At 53.2% G+C, this 21208-nt stretch overlaps 1 protein-coding gene across 2 annotated transcripts in view; it reads left to right on the forward strand.

Moving 5' to 3' along the window:
- CAPZB (capping actin protein of muscle Z-line subunit beta) overlaps positions 1-21208 on the forward strand; it is a 133598-nt gene that overhangs the window by 105825 nt on the left and 6565 nt on the right. For both annotated transcript variants that reach the window (XM_036256267.1, XM_036256268.1), the window contains exons 5-6: positions 9971-10112; positions 10475-10591. In XM_036256267.1, the coding sequence (XP_036112160.1) occupies positions 9971-10112; positions 10475-10591 (259 nt within the window). The remainder of the gene's footprint in view (positions 1-9970; positions 10113-10474; positions 10592-21208) is intronic.

Genomic DNA, 21208 nt, shown 5'->3' on the forward strand with positions numbered 1-21208 from the left:
GCCCGCCTGCGGTGGCCCCCGGCTTGCCACAGCCTTGGGCTCGAGTGAAAGTGCTGGAAGCAGTTAGTGGGGAACGCAAGTCCTCCTCAGCTGTGTCATTTTAATTGAACAGAGACGGGTCGAGAGGACCCCTGTCAGCTTTCCGGGGGATTTGGGTCTGTTTCCTGCTCTCACAGTGTGAGTCTCGGTTCTTTTGTGACCCTGTTCTTAAGCAGGGGGATCTGCTACAGTTTCAAGAGCCCATAAAGTGGACGTGGACAAGTCTACGTGTCGCCTCCCAGCCCGGAGGCCGGTGACGGAGTGTCCACTGCGGGCCCCTTCGCCTGGCATCCTAAGGCTGCAGTCTGGGTCTGGTTGCCTTGCGTGCGCTGTCTGAGTCTCTGCTAAAGGAGGGTAAATGAAAAAGGGGTGTGCAGAAACAAGTTTGTTAACAAACCTCGTGCTGGAGTCAGCATCAGGGACTGATCGCTCCAGAGTTCTTGGCTTCCTGTAGCCATATGAAACACCGTCACGCTTTGGGGTATACAGTTCCATGTGTTGGGGTGAAGACCCCCACCTGAAAGCAAGGACCAGCTGCCTCCAGTGGTCAAGTTCCTGCCAGAGCCCCTGTGCTCCCTGGCTGCTTCCCAGCTGCTGGCAGGTCCCTCATTTGGGGAAGCTGCTTTGTAGAGGTGCCCAGGATGGGTGCTCTTCCAGAGATCCAGCCAGCAGGTGCCAGCTGCGTCCCTGAGGTAGAGGGCCCTCCTGCTCAGAGTTCCCGTGCGAGATACTCAGTGTCACGCCCCAGGTTCCTAGCCACTCCTTTCCTTCTGACTTTCTCCTCCACCTGAGGCAGCACTGCGTACAGTGGTCTGGTTGCATGTGTGTGTTTAACGCACCTACAGTCAACCTCACAGGCTGAACCAGGGTCACATGGGGCCAGTCACACCCCAGGTCCAACTCCAATTTCCCACTTAGCTGTGTGGCCCCGGTGCGTTCCTTTCTTCTTTCCGGGTTTCAGTCTTCTTGACTGTAAAGTCACATGTGCAAAAACCTTTGACCCAGAATAGGTTCTCAGAAATGGCAGCGCTTGGACGATAGTGGTGGCTTTGAAATTCCAGAAGGCGTTGACCGTCCACATTCTTTAAGCAGGACTGGCAGTATTTTCACAGGTAGTCCAGAGAGGCAGCAGCTGGTCACGGTGGTGCTGAGTGCAGGCAGTTTGGTCAGAGCCCAGAGCCAGATTGGCGGCTCCTGCAGCGGCACCATTGTTTCCAGAGAGGCCTTCATTATTTCTCTTCACGTGGAAAAAATAAAGGCCTTGTAAAGAGAGGCCGTAAAGCGCTGCGGCCCTGGTCCAGATGTGCACTTCTGAGTGCACCTGGCATTAAAGTCGCACATGCCCAAGCCCGCCAGTCTGTGTGCTCAGGAGTTGTTGCACCTGTGTGTCCTGCAAGGAGTTTCCACAGAATACCTGTCCCGTGTCCACGGGCAGACTCTTGGACACGGTCCACAATTGTGGTGAGAACAGCTGGCCTCAGTACACAAACCAGGGCAGTCAGCTTTCTGCGGCAGATCTGGACGTGACCAGCTCCAGCCCCCGGAGCGGTGGGTGTGTGACTAGGTTCACAGAGCAAGCAGAACCTTGCTCCCTGGGCAGTTCACAACGTGCCTAGTTTAGGAGGAGAAGGGAGCAGATCTGGCCTTCTCAGTCCGGAGAAGGGAGACCCTGAGGAAAATGAGTGGCCGCCAGTGGTTGCAGGCCTGCTCTGGGCCTGGCTCCGGGGCCAGGACGCCCAGACCACTGTTTCCTGGCTCTTTGTTGTGCATCCATGGGTGGTGGGGGGACGTGCTTGTCCTGGCTCCTCGTGGTTGTGGCTGTCAGCCTGCCTTCTGTGCTGTCTGTGGGCTTTCCAGAAGCTGTACCCATCGGCAGCACCCACATCCTCCTGCTGGACAGGGCATGTGCTTAGCTTCTGACAGTGGCCAATTTGGAGCCAGCGAAAAAGGAATGTTGGTTTGCACTGTAAGGAAAGAAGCCAGGTTTTGGCTGCCTCTCCAAGCAAATTGGGATTTTTCTTTTTTCCTGGAGTGGAATTGAATTGTTCCCACCTGTGGGTACCGGTGCCTTTGTATGTTATAAGGATGTTAAGGATGATCAGAAAAACAAACTACTGCTAGAAGCTGGGGACTTTTCTTTTTTAGCTGGGAGGAAAAAAAGGTATTGTCTTGGAGCAGAAGCTCAGCCGCTGGTGGAATGGCTCTGCCTTTGGGCTCTGATCTCCCCGTCTGCCCTGAGACTGGTCTTCAAGCATAGGGGCTTCTGTGTGAGCCAGCTCCCACATGGCCTCCTGGTTATTGTCATGACCAAGTGCCCGTTACCGTAAAGAATGTCCCTCGTGCCCGTTAATCACAGGTCTTGCTGCTACTGCGTATGAGACCTTAGAAGCAGAACAGACCACCTACGTGACAGAGGGACAGGTAGGGAAGTGGGGCTCTCGTGGAGTCGTGCGGATTTGGACCTCGTAAGGCCCGTGTTCCTAGCTTGGCACTGGAGAACAGAGGGATTCCACTGTTTCCACTGCACTGACACGTACCTTTCCAGCCTGAACTCTGGTGTTCGGTCAGGCCCAACTCCTACGTGAGTCGGCTCCATCTCTCCCCATCCATCCTAGCAGGTCCCTCATCGCCAGCCAGAACGGAGGCTGTCCTTCCATGTTGATCGCCAGCTGCCCCTCAGGAGCCTCACTCCCGCCGCAGTCCTCTTTCTAGAAAGTTTTGGAATTCTGAGGTTCAGAGAGCTGGTCCACACAGAAGATACATTGAAGTGGCGAAGGCCGTCCATGTCTGTGAGGATTGAGTAAAGCAGATTTGAGTGAAAAGTGATATACTCGGATCCAGTATGCCCAGTTCTCAAAAGTGTAGGACGTGGGAGACAATTTCACGACAGCACATGAGAAAAACGTTTCATTGGAGCCTCGCGTAGGCTCAGCAGGTGTGTGTGCCCGGAGGGGATGGCCAGGAAGGCTGGCCTCGGTCTTGCCTCCTTTGCGGACAGGTAGCCACCTGGAGAGCTGTGCTGCCTCACATTGGGTCGTGCGTCGTCGGCTCAATTTCTGTCCTCGTGCCCTTGAGGAGGAGGACAGCTAGGTGTGGGGACTTAAAATCATGTCTTATGAGGAATAATACCAGAACAAGGAGGTCAAAAAAAAGAAAGCACAGGGTTTATCTTAGCCATCTTTAGATATTGAAAAGGACTACATGAGGAGAGGGCATGGAGTTCTCTTTTGTGTGGTTCTTGAAGGCAGTAGGGAGAAGTTTTCACTGAGGTCCAGCGAGAACTTTTGAATTGTTCAAAAGGAAAATGGTTGCCTTGGGAATGTAATGAGTTTCTTGTCACTAGAGGCATGTGAGTGAGTTTTTATCCAACTTGAGTAGTTGTTAGGAATCTGTGCTGTGGTGCGGGGTCTGCCTTGTACACGCCCCAGTGCAGCCATCAGATCCTGGAGAGTCGGAGCTGGGGGAGACCTAGTGCTCTCTGATCCAGCTCCTTCATTTGACAAATGGGAAGGCAGTCTGTGGCAGCACATTGGAACCAAATAACTATTCCTTGCTTTCCTCTGGCTTTCTTTACTGGAGTGACTGAAGAGGCAAGTCCCCTCACACACTATCTAGGGAGCTCACCTTACAGTGCTCCCTGACTTGGCTGAGTTTGGGGGCAACTGCTTGTGCCTCCACATTGCAGGTGTCATTGCATTGCTGGAGGTCCAAGCCTCCTGGCCCAGGCCTGTGAAGGTGGCCCAGCCCATGTATGGCCAAAAACCATGTCTGAGTGAACCCAAGAAAGGCCTGCTCCCGGCAGGTCTGCCCTGGCTTTGGTTCTTTGTGGAGTGTCATGGCTGTGACTCATGAGCTGTTGGGGAACCTCTGTGTTAGAAGCACAAATCTGGCTATTCTCCCAGGAGATGATTTGGAAAAAAGGACTAAAGGCCAACTTCAAAGTCCATTCTAGCCCATCTTTCCTGTTCCATTTGCAGCCCAGTGTTGGCCAAGAGTGTGGATTGGCTAACTCATAGCTACAGCTCAGATTCCCAAAACAAGTTCCCATCCTACGTCTCCTCGCATTCCTCAGCCTCAAACACTCCATAAAGCCTTGGGAGCCGAAATCTTTTCTTTTCTTTTTTCTTTTGTGAAGTAGGTCATTTTGAGTGTGAAGTATTATGTTTTCCTCTTTTTTCTCCTTCCCTCCAGAAGTCCTGTTGTTGAAGAGTTGTGGACATAGAATCTGTACATGTGACTATGACATTAATTCAAGTGAAAGAGTGATTTTCAGGGAGAAACGACACAGAACTCTGAGAATTACTGACACATTAGGCTTTTAGTTGGCCCAAGCCAGGGATCTAACTGTTGACAGCATCAGCTCAGCCAGATGCTAATTGTGATTGTGCTGATAAATTGTCAACCCCACCTGAGGGTCTTGCCTTTTGCTCCTGGCTCATTCAGCACAAAGGTGTCCCCTTGTGACCTGATCTTTTGGAGTGTATGAAATGTGTATCTGCCTGTTGTAATGGACGCAGTATTTTTTAAAGGGTGGGATTTATGGAGCCACCCCAGTGTGGCCCCATCTCCTTAGTCCTGACTGTTGAATTCGCTGCAGTTCGTTTGCCTTGGGAAATGCCAGCTTTTACTAGGGGAGCCTGGAAGGCCACTAGGACTGCGCAGAGCCAGTGTCGCTTGGCTGAAGTTCTCTCTCTGCTGGACCCAACACAGCTTTTCTCCAGTTGTTCCTGGGTTGGCCTGTCACCTCCCCACTCCAGATGTTCCTGGAGCTTTCTGGGGCCCCACCGCTGCATGGTTCAAGACTTTCCAATGTGACTTCTCCCCAGGCCCCCAAGTTTGTCTGTTGTCGGCTGACAGGTCACTCGCTCTCTTCACCACGTGTGTGTGTTTCAGGCCTAGGAAAAGCCTGGTTCCTATGTGGGCCTCCATGTTTTAAAGATGCTCTCCCAGCTGCCCACTTGACCAGACACCTCACTTTGAAGAGAGCCTTCCCTCTTGAGCCCCAAGTCAGCTGAGCCTGTCTGCCCCCTCTCCTGGAGAGCAGGGGTGGGGGTGGGGTTGGAAATGATGGAGCTGGGGCGGAGCCCAGGGCAGGGCCAGGTTAACGGCTCTGTTGCCTGCCCTCATCGCTGGGCCACATTTGATCATTCACATTGATGTGCGAGGCCCAAGAGCGAGTGCTGGCAATGGTAGAGCCACCTTATTGAAATAGCATGTTAGCATTTAAACAATATTAATACTATTTGACTCATTAAATATACAAAGGCCAGTTAAAGTGCTTCCATGTGCGTGCTGTTGGTTCTGGCGGGCGGCTCCTCAGATGGCTTTGTGTGGTTTCAGACAACGTTTTAGCACATTCTTAAAATACCCACAAAAGCCTTTATGTAAAAACTCATAAATGTGAACCACATAAAAATTATTTTTTTTCCTGTTTCATGTCATTATGATCAAAGTACAGTAGGTAAGAATAAATTTTCAAAAACTTGCTGAGGTCCCTCTTCAATTAATGCTTCACGCGCAGAGCAAGGCCATAAACCAGGTGACAGGGCTGTCTGTGCCCCGCGCCGCCTGGGCAGTGCCTGCACCGCGGTCCCGCCGGCACTCGTCGGAGAGGCCGGCCTTCCTGTCACTCAGCCCCAGCTCTCTTCGTCCTGGAACCTCAGGTGAGACTTGCAGCCACTCAGTCCCTGGAGATCCCCTTTGGTGGATGAAATGCAAGTCCATTCTTGAACTGTGGTTGGGGCCATACCTGCGGGGGCCAGGTTTCAGCACCTCTGCCTCACTTCAGTGGGGACACCGATCGGACGAGGGAGCGGAGTCCCGGTGAGATCCAAGCCTCACTCTGCCTCTGCCGTTTCTGTATTAAAAGTCAAATTGACTGTAAATTAGGATACTGCCCAATGGAGTGCTATCCCAGCTATTAAAACAGTGACAGAGGTCATGTGGCTCCATGGAGAAGCGCTGATGGTTCTGTGCCAAGTGAGAAAAACCGAACTCCACTCAATACCTTTGCCGGTCTTACAGTTACATAAAAATTACACATCTGGACAAAGACTGGAAGGGAATTTGGAAAAATCAGATTTATGGGATAAGTTGATATATGGTACTGTGGGCTAATTTTTAAATTTCCTTTTTTATGATGTTCTTGCAATAAATGTTTTTACTTTGGAGGACTAGTAACCCGCATGGAGGTCAGAATTGAGGTTGCATTTTTACCTCTGTTGTGTCCAGCATTTAGAAACTCTGGGCCTGGTCAGTATAGCCCACAGGGGAGCAGAGCAATCCAAGAAGAAGCTGCCCAGCATGGGAGCTGAGCCATGGGAGGGACGCTGGACTGGAAATGACCGGTTCCACCTTATAAAACATTCTTGCCGCTGTTTTATTTTTTGGAAGAAAACAAGTCTAAGAGATGGGATGGGGATGGGGATCAACTGTAGGCCACCTGGCACTTTTGAACTTGTCACCAGGTGGTGACCAGGGCTGTCAAGCCACCACAGTCCTCCTGGTTTCTCTCCAGGACGGCCTGACCCCACTCTCTCCAGTATTCCAGCACCCAGGGCACGAGCCCTTGACAAGAACACCACCCTCTGGTTTGGGGAGGTGCAGAGGGTCGGGCCGTAAGCTGTGAGGGGCGGAAGGATGAAAACGCCCACTGGGCTTCAAGCCTTCATTCCAGGGTGGCCAACGGAAACGAGGACTTCTTGGCCTGTCCTTTTTGCCAGCACAGGAAAAGCCAGAGTTTCTTCAAGTTGTTTTTTCCCTTTTGATGTGGGGCTGCTGTCCCTACGAGCAGATTGAAAGGGCAAACCAGGTGGCAAACCCATCCATTTGTCACCAACAGGACGGTGTTCACAGGTCTGCTGTGGGCTGCCCCTCTCCTCCCCCGCTAGTGTTGGGGTGCCTCCTAGTGAATTTGTGAGCTGAGGGAACCACCAGAATCAGGAGGACAAGCCAGAAAGTCTCGTGGAGTCCCTGCTGCGAGCTCACCTGAGCACTGAGAGTCCATCTAGAAGTGACCAATGCATCATGAGTCCCAGGAGCATTCCAGGGTGGCCTGTGTGTGCAGCCCCCTGCAGGACTGGTCCTAGACCAAAACACCTCTGCTTCCTCCCTCTCCCATCCCAGGGAAGGTGTGTATGTGTTGGGGGCGGTTGTCGAAGAGATTTGGAACAAGAGAAAACCTTCCCGAGTGGGGTCCCTGAGTGCCCAGTGTTGACCATTTCCTGGAGGTCACCTGGCATGGCACTGAGCTCTGCCCTGCCCACCCCCCCCCCCCCACACACACATACACAGGTGTGTCTGTTCATTGCTCTCACAGTGTTACACTTGCACTTGTCTGGAGCCAAACCTCTTCCCACCTTCCACTGTTTGACCGGCACTTAGCCCAGGCCTGCCCTCGCCTGCCTCTGGGTGGCTTGCTGGGACTGGCAGAGTTGTGAGTTTCATTTGACAGCTTAATCACAGTGGGTGGTGTGGGGATGCGGCAGCGGAACTGGATGTGGTGATGGTGGCAGCAGCAGTGGGCGGGCCCCAGTCTGCCTAAGGCATCCTGGTGGGGAGGACAAGGGTAGCAACCTTGGTAAGGACCCTTGGCTGCCAGCAGGCAGCAGCAGGTTAGAGCAGGAGGATAAAGCTGAGCCTCCAGCCCTGCAGCTCACAGGTTAGAGGCTGTCTTCCTGTGGAGGGGCTACTTCCTTGGTCTCACTGTCCCTCGATCACACACTTATGTCTGTGTGTGACTGACCTCTGCACCAAACAATATATTTTTTCACCCACATTCTCTACATGTTAGTATATGCCACATACATTTTTGTTATATAACAGTTTTTTGAGCTATAGTTCACAGACGTGTTTACTCTTAGAACTTGTTTTTGTTATTAAAATTAATAGTAAGGCCTGGTCGGTGTGGCTCAGTTGGATGAGTGTTGTCCCGTGCACCTAAAGGTTGCTGGTTCAATTTCCGGTCAGGGCACATACGTGGATTGTAGGTTCAATCTCCAGTAGGGGGCGTGCAGGAGGCAGCAGATCAGTGTTTCACTCACATCAGTATTTCTCTCTCTCTCTCCTCCCTTTCTCCCTCTAAAGTGTCACTAAAAATATTTAAAGAAAAATCAAATTAATAGTAATCTTTGTTCAGGTAGCTACTTTCCTATATTGTTTTTGTCTCTCGGCAGTCCTAAGGCCCAGTTCACCCAGTGGTGCCTGGTAGCCCTTAATAAGTACAGTGATACCTCGGTTCTCGAACATAATTCGTTCCAGGAGGACGGTCGAGAACCAAATTGTTCGAGAACCGAAGCAATGAAACCCAATAGGAAATAATGGAAACTGGATTAATTCGTTCCAAGCCCCAGAAAATGCCTATTTACTGGCCTAATTTGTATATAATATGTAGAAAAACATAAGTCTCAACAAGAAATAAAAGTGTACAGTATGTCTAAGGGTTAAATTCAGTGTAAAGCGTGACTCTCTCCACAAAGCGTGACTCTCTCTCTGCACTCACACTGATGACGCGAGCAAGGTGCGCTGGGCCGAATGAACGCCATTCGGCTCCACTCGGCTCATCTCGGAAGTTCGAGTTCCAAATATTTGTTCGGATTCCAAGACAAAAGTTTCTCGAATCTCCTGGTCGAATACCGATTTGGTCGAAAGTCAAGGCGTTCGAGAACCGAGGTATCACTGTAGTTGTGGGTGGGTAAGCGTGTAAGCGGAGCTGGTAGCGGGAGGGGTTGGGCTGGGCCCCATGGGTGTCTGACCCGAGCCCGCGCTCGCCGCAGCTGCATGCCTGCTCGCTCTTCACGTGCCGTCTGTTCGTGCCCGAGCTCGTGCTCCTGGTGGGTCCGAGTGTGCCGCACCATTGAGCGGAGGTTAATCGGGGTCAAGAAGCCACAGACTTTCTGGCCACCCGAGATTCGGCAGAATCTGAGGCACTGCACGTCAGCAGCGATCCATCTGCCCGGGCTTTCTGAGCTCCTCGGTCTGTAGGCACGTCGGCCTGGCTCCGCCACAGCATTGACTTTGGTCTCTGGGATTTGGGAACCTAGCCTGATTTCCTTTTCTCCTCTGGCCTTTTCTTTCCCTCGTGCATTTGATCTTAATTGGGAATTTTTCCATATTGGCTCAGGCCTGAGGGGGAAGCTCTATCCCAAGCGTAGCCCTCCATTCCTGGCTATGGGGTTGCAGCTCCGAGGACCACGGGAGCCCTGGTGTGGAAGGCTCCGGGGGAGGGAGCGTTTTGTTGCTCTATTTCTTTCTCTTTTTTTTAATCTTTACCTGAGGACATTTTTCCATTTTTTGTTCAGATAGAGTGGGGGGGGGGGAGAGAAACATCGACATGAAAGGGACACATCGAGTGGCTGCCACCTGCACGACCGACCAGGGCTGGGGACAAACCGCAACCGAGGTACACGCCCCCAGCAGGAATTGAACCCGAGTCTCTCTGGACTGTAGGCTGACGCTCCAACCGCTGAGCCAAACCGGCCAGGGCTTGTTGCTCTATTTCTTTCTCTTCATCTCCCTTGTAAAGTAGCTATTGCAGAAGATAGGAATATCGGACGGTAATGATGGCTCCGTAGCAGGGGTCCCATTGAGTGTGTCACGCTGCTGGATCCTTTATCTGGGAGGAATTGTAAGCCCAGAGAAGTGTGGTCCAGAGACCACAAAGCTTGAGTATGTGGCAGAGCTCAGGCTCAGATTTATTTTGATGACTCAAAAGCTGTTTCTTCTGTGACCCCCAAAGAATGCTATACCCCCAACCCCGACCAATGGATGTTCAGGACACATGCAAGAATCAACCCTGGAATCATTGCGGGGAAGGTGAATTCCAGACAGGCACTTAGGTGAATCTTTGCCAAACAACCCCTGGGACCTGGGCTGATGGTCTGTAATTTGATGAGCTTAACATCTAATGGGCACATGGGCCTGTTTCCTGCAGGTATTTTGAAGGCGGTGTCTCATCTGTCTACCTCTGGGATCTGGATCATGGCTTTGCTGGAGTGATCCTCATAAAGAAGGCTGGAGACGGATCCAAGAAGATCAAAGGCTGCTGGGATTCCATCCACGTGGTGGAAGTTCAGGTATGCTCCCCAGCAGCTGGCGGTCCAGGGCCGCACTGCAGGTGCCACGCCCAGCGGTGTAGTCCCCGATCTCTAGCAGATGCTTCTTAGAGAGAGGTAGTGATACCTAAACCCATTAATTTCTAAAAATGCCTGAAGCCATTTGGATAAAGATAAGTCAAAATCACAGTAGTCATTGAGGATAAAGATCCCAGAAGAATACACAGTTGCCCCTTTAAAAACCATTTGGGGTTTTAAAGAAAGATAGTGTTGTGGTAATGTCTCAGGAACGGCACGTTAGGATGGCCCTGCATTCAGGGGCCACCTCCGGCTCTCCCGAGCTTGGGTTGTGCACAGGTTCTGATCTCTGTCTCATCCCCCAGGAGAAATCCAGTGGCCGCACAGCCCATTACAAGCTGACCTCCACGGTGATGCTGTGGCTGCAAACCAACAAATCCGGCTCTGGCACCATGAACCTCGGAGGCAGCCTTACCAGACAGGTAGAGTTGCCGGTGCCCATAGGTGCCAGCCTCAGAGCTGACTGTAGGTGGGGATGCGTGAGCAGTTGTCCCCACAGAGGGGTCCTGGGTCAGCTTCTGTGCCTGACGTGGTCTCCCCACAGGCCTATCAGTGATCCCGAGATTCAGTCACTGGAAGTGTCCTCTTTGGATAGGGTGTTTGCATTAAAGTTCTCCCGTGATATTTAGGACATACTGCCGATAGCATTTTAGAAGGAATTCATTTCTCCCTTGCAACTGAGATCATGTATCAGGACTCTTGGTTGTAAGTGACAAACGTAAAACTATGACTTAAGCAAAAAATGGAAAGGAGTCAGCTCATATAATCAAGCAGTTCAGGCTTCGTTCAGCGAGGCTGGGTCTAGGACGCAGGTGCTGCTGCCTGGACCCCGTCCCTCCATGTGGTGGCTCCCGGCAGTGCCGGGGGGGCTTCTCTTTGAGAAAGGGGCTACATTTACCCCAGAAGTCTCACTGGTCCACGTATGGTTGCTGGTCTATCACAGAATCGTTTCCTGAGGCCTTGGGGGAGGAGATAGTTGGGCCCGACTTGGGTCATGTGACTGTCTGGTGTTGTAGATAGAAAAGGGGTGTTGGTTTCCTAGAGTAAAATGTGGCTATTCCGCAGCGGAGGGAAGGATGGATGTGTGGGCCGCAGACATTGGACACTGGTGGGAAGACGCTTCCTGCAGAGAGAACCGAGGGACATTATTGTGCAGGTGGGGTGGGCAGTCTGAAGAGTGCCAACAGTGCCAGAGGGTCAGCCCAGCTAGTGGGCAACAGGTTGCTGGGGACAGTAGCCAGGGTCCTCCCGAAGGAGAGAAAGGCTGAAATAAAAGCCTAAAAGGATTCAGAAGAGGGAGTGCTTGCTTTAAGCATCTAGGGGGCTTACTGGCCTCCCCACGCAGGTGCCTGGTAGTGTCAGTAGCTGACAGCACCATGGCATCCTGCTCCTTGCCCAGCTCTGCCCCCAGCAGTACCCCAAGGGTGGAGCTGAATGACATTTACCAGAATCCTCCAGTGTAGGCCCAAGCAGTGTACTTTTCAAAGCTCAGAACACTTGTTCACCTCATTGAGAAAAAATGATCACCTTGGCCAAAGCAATCAAAAGTCTACCTGAATCACAGAATCTGGATATGGGGAGAGTTCAGAGCTCACTCCCAACCTGACGGGACAGCCTCTGCCGCCCTGCCTGTGTAGGACCTGTGAGCCCGTGGCCGTGGGAGACAGCCGTTCCTCCTATGCCAGCCTCCGTTTTAAAAAGGCAGCCGGAGTAGCACCTGTCCTCCCAAATGTGCCCAGGATCGCTTTGGCTGGCACCCCTCACCCCATCTCTTTGTCCTATGAACCACTGAGGGTCCAGGGATTTCCTGTTCTGTTCTTGTGCAGTACATCTTTTATTTTATTTTTTTTTAAGTTTCTTTTCTTTATTGATTTTAGAGGGAGAGGGAGAGAGAGAGAGAGAAACATCGATGAGAGAGAACATCGATTGGCTGCCTCCTGCATGCCCCCCACTGGGGATCGGGCCCACAACTTGGGCATGTACCCTGACCGGGAATTGAACCAGCGACCTCTTGGTGCATGGGTTGACACCCAACCATTGAGCCAGCCACACCAGCCTGGCAGTAAATCTTTTTTTAAATGATATTTTACATTTATCCTCACATCCTCACTCTGCCTGTATCAGGTATGTTGAAGCTTGGTTTCAGTGACACAGGTATTAGCTGTTCCTCCTGGATTTGTCGCTTGCACATTAACTGACTCTGTGTCTTATACTAAGTAGCTCAAGGCCAAGTTCAGAGCCCTCTGGCATGGCTACCAGAGACTTCTTAGAAGGAGGCATCGATCTGATAATCATTTTTGTTATGGTACTTTTCTCTAAGTTGAGCCTTCTTAGCCAGCTGTAAATCCATGTCACTTAATTTCAAACAAATGCCCTTTGAGCTCTCTGTGGTTGAACACCACCTTCCAACTCCCAGCTGGCTTCCTGCTTTGGTAGGACCAGGTGACTGCGGGCTTGGCCATGGTTTCTTTCTCCTCACCCTTATCGGGTTCACCCCACGTTGGTACCTCGGGCTCCTTCTGTTTGTGAGAAGTGGTACTTGGCTCAGTCCCCATGTCCGTGGCCATGAGCAGCCCTGTCGGGCAGGTCAGCTCTGGGAGCCTCTGTCTGCAGCTGCAGCACATCTGAGCCTCGCTGCTCACCGCCTAGTCTGGGACCAGCATCAGTGCCACCCAGGGGCTGTCAGAAATGCAGAGATCTTGGGCTCTGCCCAAACCTACCAAATTGGGGTCTGAACTTAACAAAGTTCTTCAGGTAATTCATGTGCCCATTAAAATTTGATGAGTACTACCCTTTTGGGTTCTGTAGCCAGTGTCATCATGGTGAGGGGCGTGGTCCCCATGCCACCAGCAAGCACTTCTTCAACACCAGCAGGGTGTCCTGTAGTCCATCTTGACTCTGACACTCTCGGAGACCGTCTCAGATCACACAGGTTAAGGGCTCAGTTCTGCAAGACTGCCCGCCCCGCAATACCTTCAGACACCAGTTGCAACTGCAGATTGTCACCTGTACTTAGGATTGACCAACTATAAATCAGAGGTTCCCACAACGTCTTCATTGGATTCAGTTAATTTACTAGAATGGCTCACAGAACTCAGGAAACTCATTTACTCACTACATTACTGGTTTATTACGAAGGATATTAAAGGATACAAATCAACAGCCAAGTGAAGAGATACAGAGGGTAAGGCCCGAACAAAAGCTTTTCTGTCCTCGTGGAGTTGGGGCCCGGCATGGTGGCACTTGGGAGCCATCTGATTCCTCATTCCGGAACCCTCTGGACCCCATCGTTTGTGGGGTTTTATGGAGGTTTTGTCACACAGGCGTGATTGATGAACTCACTGGCCATTGGTGGTTGATGCAACCTCTGGCCCTTCTCTGCTCCCTGGAAGTCAGAGGTGGGAGGGAAGTTCTCCCCTTAGTCAGTGGTCGCAGGCGTGTGAGTTGACATGGGAGTTTGGACTGGACGGCGCTGCCTCCTCTGGAGCAGACTTGTCCTCACTTCTTCTTCAGATGCTACGTTAGGCATCTCAGCAGGTTTAAGACCCTTGTGTAAGGGTCCATGTTTAGGACCCTTGATGGCCCTGTCCCAGGGGAAGGCCTGTTGCCATGTGGTGGGGTGATTCGTGTAAAGGGACGAGAGCAGAGACAGGAGACACTTAGCCTTAGAGATGTCATATTGGCCGAAGCCTAGCCTCCTTGAGAACGCCCTCGGGGAGGCCCCCGCTGCCCCGGTCACCTCTCCTGTTCCCCATTCCAGTAGTTCCCAACTTCACAAGGGTTCCTTTCAATTTCAGGCATTCATTTCAATAAGATAATTATTATACTTTTAATAGCCATTGATAGAAAATGTATATGCCAGGAAGGATACGGTAACTCTTTTATTGTTTTTATTTATGTATGTATGTGGTTTTTTCTTTTTCTTTATTGATATTAGAGAGAGAGAGAAACATCGATGAGAGAGAACATCGATTGGCAGCCTCCTGCATGCCCCCCACTGGGGATCAGGCCCACAACCTGGGCTTGTGCCCTGACCAGGAATTGAACCAGTGACCTCTTGGTGCATGGATCAGTGCTCAACACTGAGCCACACCAGCCGGGCGGGTTAGTAACTCTTTTACATGGACTTGTATTTCAGTCACAAAAGCATTTGGAAAACTAGAGCACAAGGCAAATGGGTTGTCAGCCACATGCCTGGGGTGCTTGTTGGAGCCTCCATGCAAAACCTCTGCTACCTCTGCTGTGTCACAGGGCCTGAAGCCACCAGGGATTTTGGGGGTCCCCTGCTCTGGTCTTTGGGCAGGGCTGTCCCCATGCCATCCCAGAACCAAGGCTAGTGCTCCCTGGGCCAGAGCCCCTTCTTTCGCATGGAAATGGGCCCGTCTTCCAGGAACCGTTGACCAGGGAGTGGCGGCCGAACCCCCAGGCAGCCAGCTCTACCACAGCCTGCCTCCCCCACACCCTGCCACCTGGGCAAGGGTGGAAAATCCTAAATTTGTATCCGGAGACTGTTTCCTGCATCACTTACCGCTCTGAGCTGTTTATAATTCCACCCGGTTTACAGTGACCTGGACAAATATTTAATCCTCATCTTCCTAATAGCTTAAATCAGAGCTGTCAGCCCATGGCCAGGGTCTGGTTCCGGCTTGCCGCGAGCTGTGCCTCCTGCCAAGCCAAACACAGGCCTGATGAGTGGCTGTCCTCAGCACACCGGCCGGGGCCACGGGCCTTGTTTGGATTGCCTGTGCCCTTGGGCTTTAACGGGGAAATTCATGCTTCTGTCATCATCCTAACGGCTGGTCACATAACTCATCTGAGGTGCATTAAAGCTAGGGCCCGTTTCCAATGTAAGTAACTGTAGGAGGGGCAGGGAAGCAGTGCGGGAGACAAGTCTGTTAATGATGCGCAGCTTCTGAGCAAACGGGAAGTGTGGGCTGTGAGTTCAGCCCTGTGTCCCCAATGAGCCTCGGAGAAACGGCTGTGGTGGCCGAGAGTGGGAGACTCGGGTTCCGGGAAGCTGAGCGAAGCAGGGAGGAGGAGTGAATGTGCGTGGCTGTGTAGGCTGCCTCCTCGATGAGATCGTCAGCAAGGTGCTGTCGTTCCCATTTAACAGGTGAGGAAACTGAGTTCAGGCTGCTAAGTGCTTTTCCCATGGTGGTTTATCTAGTAGGAGGCAGTCAGGGTTTGAACCCAGATTTGTCTGCCTAGAAAACAAACTAGGCTGCTGTCTGCCACACTGTTTTTTGGTCCTGATCTGTGCTTGGCATTCGGTAGATTCCTAAATAAATATTTGCACAGAAGTGCACTGAGCAGTCAGCTCAGTGTGCACAGGACACTACCCTGTGGCATGTTTTGGCAGGTCCTCCCGCAGCCAGCGTGGGCAGCTGTAGGGGACCAGGGGCCCGGAGAGCAGGCAGCGAGCGTGGGCCGAGCTGTGGAGTCTCGTGGAGGGTGCAGGCCTCCCTGGGAGCGTGCTCAGCACCATCACCCTCAGTGCCTCCTTCCTGGGGTTCCCCTGGAGGACTCAGTTCACCAGCCAAGACACAGTCAGTACCAGAGGTAGTGAGAGGGTTTTAAGATCTTTCGGCAGTCGAGTGATCTGATCAGACCTGTGTTTCCAAAGGATGGCTCTGCTGGCTGCCAGGGTGGTTGGCAGAAGGAGGGATGACCAGGGCCCAGATGGAGTTGACGAGCCTAAGGCCAGGAGGTCAGTGAAGGAGGTGATGATGTCAGCCTCAAAGCAGGAAATAAAGGCGAAGGCAGGAAGAGTAGAGGAGGAGGGACCGGGCAGGAGACATTTTGTCCCCATATGTTTTTAATAGATTTCGCGGGGAGGGGCATTGATGGGAGAGAAACATGGATCAGCTGCCTCCTGCACGCCCCCTACAGGGGATTGAGCCAGCAACTCAGGCACGTGCCCTGACCAGGAATCAAACCTGCGACCTCCTGGTGCATGGGGCATTTTGGAGCAGTGTTTGCAGCTCAGGATGCTCCCCAGGATGTGGGTGAGGGGTCAGATAAGAGTCTTCCTCGTGTCAGTTCCTCCATTGAGCCCTCTTTGCAGTTCCCCGGGCCTTGGCTTTTCCTCTGGAAACTAGCCACAAACTCACCCTCACCCCTTGTGTGTCAGGAAAGACACCCGCCCCCGAGACCCAGGGCCACCGCCAACAGCACAGGGCGTCAGAGCCTCGGCAGTGGCACAGCCTGAGTCGCCCTTCTCTGGTCCCCGCCCCCAAGCTCTCCCTGGCTTTCCTGCTTCCCGTGCCCCGTCTTGAGAAGGGCCCCGGCTTAGGCTTGGCGGAGGCTCTCTTCAGGCCCCCCACCCTGGCCTTCCAGGCCTCCCCATCCCCGCCTTCCTCAGGTAATGGCTTATGGGAGGGCAGGTGAACGAGGTGGAAGGCTGCTCCCACTGACTTTCTGTAAATAGTTGGTCAGTTTAACAGTGACAGTTCTTCGAGCTGCATTTCACACCTGGTCAGGCCACACCCAGCAGGCTCAGACCAAGCACACCCCAGGCCAGCTCCCTCTGCACCTTGTCTCTTCCACTTTGGCCTTTTCTTCTTCTCCACCGCCAGCAAAAGATGTCTCTTAGGGATGTCAGCTGGAAAGCGAAGCAGATAGATAAAGTGTTTTGGCAAATCCCTGCAGCTGTGGGGGGAATAATGAGTAGTCGTCCTTGGGGAAGCTCATCGCAGCCAGATGGTACCATCCTTCCATTGGAGGAGGGCAGAAGCTGCCCCTGGCCGACTGCCACCGAGGCCCCGCTGGGAAGGCTTGTTGCATGCCCGGCACCAGCCTGTTGAAAAGGAAGTTGCACTAAGAGGTCACTTGGTAGGTGTGACAGCTGGAGACGTGGGAAAGAGGCAAGACCGTGAATCTCTGGAAAGATGCAAGGTTTCCCATCGCGGACAGGCCTGCAGATGTTCGTTTGATATTTTTTTCAGATTCTAAATATTTAGAAATGAAGGTGGAATGTTTTGCTGAGCGGGGAGGTTAGGCCAGTCATTTGCAAGCCGAGCTCTTTGCACTCAGCAGTAGGCGCCCCATGATGTATGTTCAAGTAGTGAAACACCAGCAGAGGCACCTGCCCGAGTGTCACGCAGGGAACCCTCTTTGGCTAGTGCGTGGCATTGGCGAGGTGCTATGTTGCAGCAGGAGAAGAGGCCGGCGGCCTTCTTTCCAGGTGTGAGGGAACTAAGCGGGCTGGGCCAGGTGCAAGTGCTCCAGGGAGTGTGTTCCCCTGCGGAGGCCCTGCTGCAGCCGTGGCCGGCCGAGCTCTTGCGTTCTCGGCGGTGGACTGGGCCCGGTGGAGCGGCTCCAGCAGCCTGGCCTCTACTTTTGGTTTGTTGTTGGTTGGACGGCCTTGGGTGGAGTGACCCGGCGCCTGCTTGAGAAGGAAAGCCGACAGGAGACACGACCGTTCCACTGCGAGGGTGACAGTAGAGGAAGGGATCAGAGATCCCAGGGGTGCTGTAGGGGCGGGGGGGCAGAGGACACAGGGATGGACACTGCTTGGAATTTCTGAGCTCTGGATTGTGGTTTGTCTTTGATTTTTCTGGGAAAGAACCTAGATGACGTTAAGCAAGGAGAACTGTCTCATGGAAGAAACAGGTTTCAGAATCATCCAGACCTTGGTTCACATCCAGCCGTGTGACCTAGATAGACCACGTCCCTTCTCTGAAACTGAGTGTTTTCATCATAGAGCTAATGGTGCCTGTTTGGAAAGATTGTTCTAGATTGGAAATACAAAGCCATTTGACAGATGGTTTATGTCAATAAGGGCAGCCCCTGCTCCCACCACACAGCTTACAGGCAGAGACTTGCATCTTCTAGAATACACAAGCTTTAGGCTCGGTGAAAATTGTCTGAACCGGCAAACTGAACCTTCCTGGAGAGGCTGTCTGACCACTGTCTTCTCGGTGCTGGCCTGCAGCCTGCCTCTTACCCGGCACCGCTCAGTCCCCAGGGAGACACTGCCGGCTTCTGCGCAAGAGCCAGGGCCAGCAAGTCCTGGGAGTGAAGCTGCCGCTCCGCCAGGCACCGCTCTGGGCACTGTGCAGTGCGAGGCAGAGGCGAGGAAACTGAGGCCTAGACAGGCCTCCGGACGAGCTGTGGAGCTGGGTGGGGCTGACTTCCTTTGGGGCCCCGCCCTCCAGGTTGCACTCGCTGAGAAATGCCACCTGGCAGCACAGGAAAACAGCCCGTGTTACAAATACTTGCCTGTGTCCTTCCTGTGTCCAAGCCACGGAGAGGAGAGGGCTCCACAGGGTGAGCCGACTGGCCTCTGACTTCAGACTCGGCTGGAATCACCTTGTGGAACATCTGTGCGACCACAGCACATAGAAATGTTTTCCTCTGGCAGCCACTTTCACGAGGATGTAATAATATATGCACTGCACAAAGTTCTATTTTCGGTGGGTCAGCATTGCCAGAAAGCTGGCCCTGACCAGGTGTGGAGGGAGTTGGCAGGGCTGTGAGTGAGGGGCTGTGGGAACATGTCTGTGTGCTGGGCCCTTGCCTCGGGCTCAGATTCCCTGCCACAACCTAGTCCGTCTGCCCCTGGAGAGACCGAGTCGTCGTCGTCGTCCCCCCCCCCCCCCCCCCCCCCCGTTTACCTTCGCACGTCCACTGGCTCTGGCCTCTCCTCTCCCGGGGGATTGACTGGTCACGTGGCTTTGCTCACCCTCACAGCCCAGAGCCTTTGCGACAGTCCTGGCCTCCCTCTGCCCCTGGTGCTCATTTCAAATGGGACCCTCAGTGAGCTCAGAGCCTCATCACTTCCCTGGGGTTGCCAGGAGTCTGCCCTCTGTGTGAAGCTGGGGAGGGAGAGAGACGTTTACTTGTGAAACGACAGAAGTCATTTGGGTCACCACCCCCCATGCTTCTCCCTGCCCGAAAGGGCAGCCCTCTGAGCAACCCTCAGTCTGGGCTCAGGAGCCATTTCCACGGGGTGGGGGACGCACAGCCCCAGGGCTCTGGCGTCCAGAAGTCCCTTTTAGAAGGAGGTAGACAGAGCCTCGCCTCCTCCAAGTGCCCCGACCCCCTGGGCGCGAGCGTGCCCACCGGTGGCAGTCCTGTCCCGCACTGAGGCTCCGCGGGCGGCGGGCGTTAGAGCTGATGCCGGGGCGCAGCGTCACTTTTAGTTCGTGGGCACTCTCACTTCTGTTTTGTGGGGACCCTTAGAGTCTAAGGATGGAGAGTCCTGGGATCATTGACCAAAGAGTGCCCGGGGCAGTTCAGGGCCGTGGGTCAGGCAGAGAGGCCAGGGGCTCTAGCGTTTCCTCTCCTTTCCCTGCGGACCAGTCCTTACAAGACAGCCCTGCAGAGCCAGATCCCTGCTCTGCGAAGGTGTCTCACCCCCGCAGAGGAGCCTCGCGAGGCCACGGTTCTAGACTGTCTTCTCCCCTCTTTAGTGTCTTTGGCAAATGGCACCCCACTGCTTCTCAGACAGCTCTGTCATCCTGTGATGTCCCTCGCTGCCCTTCTGGGACTTGGATTGCATCTGCCTCCCCTGCCCACTGCTAGGATCTCCTGAGTCCCTTGCAGCCTGGAGTATCCCCAGTTCTCTCTCATTTCTTGGGGTTCAAGGTGTTAAAACTTTTAAGCAGGTGAACTCCAAGTTGGACATGGCTCTCTTAAAGCCCAGTGTCCTGACTGAATCCAGCCCTGCAGGACAGAACAGGGGCCACTGCCTTCCCGCGTGCGCCGTGGGGCTTCGCTGCCGCTTCTGGTCTGGGCACCAGTGAGCGTTTCGTTTATGTGCTTCAAGTTGCCCGGAAGCTGTCGCAGCAGCCACACCACGTCTTGTCAAGTTTGACATAGTCTAAAAGCCACGAGTCTCTTCACAGGACTCGTCCCCCATTTTGTAGTCAGTGAGGTTAATGTTTAAGCCGGAGTATCTGGTTGGCGTTTGCCCAGGTACATGAGATCAGCCTGCCGAGGTAGGAAGAGCAGAGTCCTTGGAGTTAGCACTGCTGTGATCTGGGCAGATCTCGAAGCCGCGATATCCTTGGGTTCAAAACAGGTGTTAGTGAGGACTGAATGGAATAAGGTGCCACCTGGGAAGCACCTGTGTTTGGTAGCTGACCCATGCTTCTGGGTTCTCTAGGGACCCTTCTGATCCTCTCGGTCCCTGATGCCATTACTAGGACGTCGATGAACCCTCTCAGCTGTGTTTCCCTTAAACCCCGGGGCAAACAGTTTGGCCCAGGGCCAGGTGAGGCATCCCTGGGAACGTAGTGTCCGACCTTCGGCAGAGGCGCCATGTGGGCGGCCATCATCTAGCCCCAGGCCTCAGCCACGGCGCAGCATTCGCTGGGAGCTCCTGCGTCTGCGCTCCGAGGCGAGGAGCGCTCTGTGCTTGCAGCCAGCGTCCCCCTCAGAATAGGGAGCCAGACATTCTCGGGGCAGAGCCCACGCTGGCTCCTAGAGACAAGTGATGTTAAAATGCGCCCACATGCCTGGCCAGTGTGGCTCGGGTTGAGCCATTCATCAAGAGGTCGCTGGTTCGATTCCCGGTCAGGGCACATGCCCACGTTGTGGGCCCGATCCCCAGTGGGGGCGCGCAGGAGGCAGCCAGTCGATGTTCTCTCTCGTCGATATTTCTATCTCTCCCCCCCCTCCCTCTCTAAAATCAATAAAGAAAAACTATTTTAAAATAAATAAGTAAAATGTGCCAGCAGATGGCTTTTAACAGTCCCATCAAAAATGGTCTGATCAGTGCCAAGCTAGTGCTCCATTCCCACCTGCGGCCTTCCTCCTGAGAGAGTGGGGCGGCTCTGCCCCTCCGGTGTTCTGCTCGGAAGATAGCGAGCCTCCCTGCCCTCTGCTCTGCTATTACTAGTCTGAATTCATGGTGAGCTCTAGCCTTCCTGACACTGTTCTTATTTCTTGATGACCCGTTTCAGCTTCCATGTTTTACGTTGACGACAGTGGTGGTGGTGGCCATGTGTTTTTATTTTCAGTTTAGCAACAGTGAACATGTATGTGCTTGCCATCTGCTAGGTACTCTGTGAGGCATAAAACCAGCACCTCTCCTT

The sequence above is a fragment of the Molossus molossus genome, unplaced genomic scaffold, assembly GCF_014108415.1.
Source record: "Molossus molossus isolate mMolMol1 unplaced genomic scaffold, mMolMol1.p scaffold_m16_p_12, whole genome shotgun sequence".
Lineage (NCBI taxonomy): Eukaryota > Metazoa > Chordata > Mammalia > Chiroptera > Molossidae > Molossus > Molossus molossus.